Below are 3,777 nucleotides of genomic sequence, written 5' to 3' on the forward strand. Positions count from 1 at the left end.
CGCACGCACGCCCCCACCTGCTCCCTCGCCCACCAAATCATTACTGAGCCGGGCGGCTCTTCATCATCCTGACCACGAAGTGACAGAGCACCCAGAACGGCTCCCTGGACTGCATCAGAGCGCTAGCCGCCGGTCCCTCCCGCCCGGCACGCCCGCCCGCGATTTTTGCAGCGTTGTCGCTCATATTTCCGCGCGGTAAATCGCTCTACGTAGCTTCTCCAATCCATTTAAATGGAGCTGTTCACATCTCGTCTGCTCGATATGGCCGGTAGCTCGTCGCTGGTACACGACCCTTTTTTCGAGCGATGTTGCTCCACGATTGCATACAGCCCGATAGGAAGAAGTCGCGCGACACGTCGCTGGATATCGCGCGATATCGCTCAAAGTCGCGCGATTTTCACGTCGCTCGGTGCGAATGGGGCCTTGGTGTTGACTTTCTTCGTACAACTGTTCAGTGAAGGACTTGGAATACTCAGGCTTCCGAAGTCTTCATGACCCCCTACTGATCCCAACCTGGTGTGCGCCATGATGTTGTGGTCAGCGTTGCCAAATAAGGGGGCGCGCTCTAGTGAGATGATAGAACCTGGGGAAGGGCGGGCGCGGGTCAAGCGCGACATCGCCGTGACGTCTCTAGGAGCTCCCTGTCCCCCCTTCTTAAGGGGAGGAGAGCCGCCGCAACTCCTCCCACAAACACGGCCAAGTTACCTTGGCCTAGTACTTATGTACCGCGTTTCCCCCGAAAATAAGACACTGTCTTATATTTTTTTTGGGCCTCAAAAAAACACGCCAGGTCTTATTTTTCTTTTTAATGTACAAAAATAGGGCGATCAGGGGGGCGCCGTACCTTTCCGAGAGCAATTTGGTGACCAATCGCTGGCCAGGATGAGCGAAGCGCGCTTTCACTATGGATTCCACGCAGGCGGGGCGCATTTGGTATCACTCCGCCTGTGACAGGAGGCGGGGCTATAGAGGAGGCGTCGGCTTATGCGGCTCTGCTCCCCCCGCTGCCGCCTCGCTTCCTCTAGCGCCGGCTTCGTTGGCACCGCTGGTTCTCTCCCGCGGCTCTTCAGGTTCCCCCCTTATGCCGCCACCGGCCCCGGGAATGGTCACAACTAGGTCTTATTTTTGGGGTAGGTCTTATTTTCGGGGTAGGTGTTATTTTTGGGGTAGGTGTTATTTTTGGGGTAGGTCTTATTTTTGGGGTAGGTCTTATTTTCGGGGTAGGTCTTATTTTTGGGGTAGGTTTTATTTTTGGGGAAGGTCTTATTTTTGGGGTAGGTCTTATTTTCGGGGTAGGTCTTATTTTCGGGGTAGGTGTTATTTTGGGGTAGGTCTTATTTTCGGGGAAACAGGGTATCTATAGCAGGATTTTGTTTTCTTTATGTCTGTATTTGTGTTGGGTAATGTTGTTATTATTCTGGTTCTATTGGCAAAATCTAATACATTCATTGCTTAAAAAAAAAAAAAATCCTAAAATTTGTACCTGGGCCTATAAACCTCGTGATTTCAATCCCAGATCCACTCACATATATATTTCTGTGCCCCCGGACTATTGACAATCGGGGGGGGATAATTAACATCGGAACAGACCGCCTTGATAAAACTTTATTGTTTGTTTATTACAGAAGGACGGTCAACCTCACCCTTCCTCAGCTGACGCGTTTCACCTAAACGGGGCTTTCGTAGACAACATTTGGAAAAACAGGTCAAGAACGTGATGTAACGAAAAACCATAAAACACCGAAGGAATCAATACGTTCTGATTGGTTGAAGAATTCAATGAAGCGGAACTGAAGTCTGCCTACCCCATCTACAGCAAGAATGGCCCAGGAAGAGAACCCCCTGTGGTGTGATTAGTGGGCCGAGTAGGCATCCGTTGTTGAGAAATGCAGCCAGTGCATGAACCGTTCGGTCTGCAGCAGTTGTGGGAGCATGGGCACTGTCCCTTTAAATGGATAAGGGGGGTGTCAATCCCTGACCGCCCCTCTGAGAGAAACTTTTCCCGCACTCTGGACATGAAAAAGGACGCTCCCCCGTGTGACTTCTCTGGTGCATAAAAAGAAGTCTTTTCTGAGTTAAACTTTTCCCGCACTCTCCGCAGGCAAAAGGACGCTCACCTGTGTGACTTCTCTGGTGTGCAATAAGGTCTACTTTCTGAATGAAACTCTTCACGCACTCTGAACATGAAAAAGGGCGCTCGCCTGTGTGACACCTCTGATGTGTCAGAAGGCTTCCTTTCGAGGTGAAACACTTTCCGCACTCTGAACATAAAAACGGAAGCTCGCCTTTGTGAATTTTCTGGTGTATCAGAAGCGGCCTTTTCTGCGTGAAACTTTTCCCACACTCTAAACACGAAAAAGGACGTTCACCTGTGTGATTTTTCTGGTGCGCAATAAGATACTTTTTCAGAGTGAAACTTTTCCTGCACACCGGACAGGAAAACGGACGTTCACTCGTATGACATCGCTGGTGTTTTAGAAGGTATGCCTTCTGAGTAAAACTTTTCCCGCACTCTGAACACGTGTGACTTCTCCGATGTGCGATAAGGTCTCTCTTTCGGCTGAAGCCTTTCCCGCACTCTGAGCACGTATTCAGAGGCTCAAGTCTATTTGTCTTAATAGATGGCTTAGGTGTTTCACTGAACCCAGAGTTGGCAAGTGACTTGTCCTCCTGTGCGCCGATATCAGAACCGGCAGAAGATCTCTCGGGATTCGGGAGGTTGCGGGATCCGTCCGTACTGTGGAGTCTCGGATGGATTTTTTTGGCCACTGGTCTGTCTCTACGGCCTAGTCTACAAAGTCTGTTTCCATTCCAGGTGCGTTTTTCTCCGACATTATTATCTGGAGACAAAACGATCTCCGAGGCGCTCTGAACATCTCCTGGGGAGGAAAAGAGAAGATAATACGGCTTCCACTTCCTGCGGTCAGTATGCCGGTCCGGCAATTACCACAAAGCTCTCCTCTTACCCGGTGATGTGAGGGGCGGGGCATTCTCCATCACCACGTCCTTGTAGAGATCCCGGTGTCCTTCTAGATACTCCCACTCCTCAATCTATCAAAATAGAAATAGTCATGTGACCTCCCAGAATCCCCCTCACCTCTCCGGTCAGGTCTGTGTGTTATGAATAGAGATCAGAGTGGCGTCATGTGACCTCCCAGAATCCTCCTCACCCCTCCGGTCAGGTCTGTGTTTTGTGAATAGAGATCAGAGTGATGTCATGTGACCTCCCAGAATCCTCCTCACCCCTCCGGTCAGGTCTGTGTGTTATGAATAGAGATCAGAGTGATGTCATGTGACCTCCCAGAATCCTCCTCTACCACTTCCTCTTCCACGTTCTTCTCTTCCACCTTCTCCTCTACCATTTCCTCCTCCACCTTCTCCCTTACCATTTCCTCTTCCACTTCTCCCCTTCCTCCTTCTCCTCTACCATTTCCACATCCACCTTCTCCTCTACCATTTCCTCTTCCACCTTCTCCCTTACCATTTCCTCTTCCACCTTCTCCCTTACCATTTCCTCCTCTACCACTTCCTCTTCCACGTTCTTCTCTTCCACTTCTACCTCTTCCACCTTCTCCTCTACCATTACCTCTTCGACCTTCTCCCTTACCATTTCCTCCTCCACCTTCTCCTCTACCATTTCCTCTTCCACCTTCTCCCTTACCATTTCCTCTTCCACCTCCTCCTCTACCATTTCCTCTTCCACCTTCTCCCTTACCATTTCTCTTCCACCTCCTCCTCTACCATTTCCTCTTCCACCTTCTCCCTTACCATTTCCTC

The 3,777-nt window shown here is 50.1% G+C and overlaps 1 protein-coding gene across 1 annotated transcript in view; it reads right to left on the minus strand.

The window, feature by feature from the left end:
* LOC108802451 (zinc finger protein 629-like) overlaps window positions 1–3,637 on the minus strand; it is a 39,974-nt gene extending 36,337 nt beyond the window's left edge. Inside the window, exons 1-3 of the mRNA XM_018574306.1 lie at window positions 3,428–3,637; window positions 2,448–2,868; window positions 1,980–2,345 (exon numbers count right to left, since the gene is read on the minus strand). Of these exons, the coding sequence (XP_018429808.1) occupies window positions 1,980–2,345; window positions 2,448–2,868; window positions 3,428–3,637 (997 nt within the window). The remainder of the gene's footprint in view (window positions 1–1,979; window positions 2,346–2,447; window positions 2,869–3,427) is intronic.
* Between the last annotated feature and the right edge of the window lie 140 nt (window positions 3,638–3,777).

Source organism: Nanorana parkeri, unplaced genomic scaffold, assembly GCF_000935625.1.
Source record: "Nanorana parkeri isolate BGI_ZX_2015 unplaced genomic scaffold, ASM93562v1 scaffold2869, whole genome shotgun sequence".
NCBI lineage: Eukaryota > Metazoa > Chordata > Amphibia > Anura > Dicroglossidae > Nanorana > Nanorana parkeri.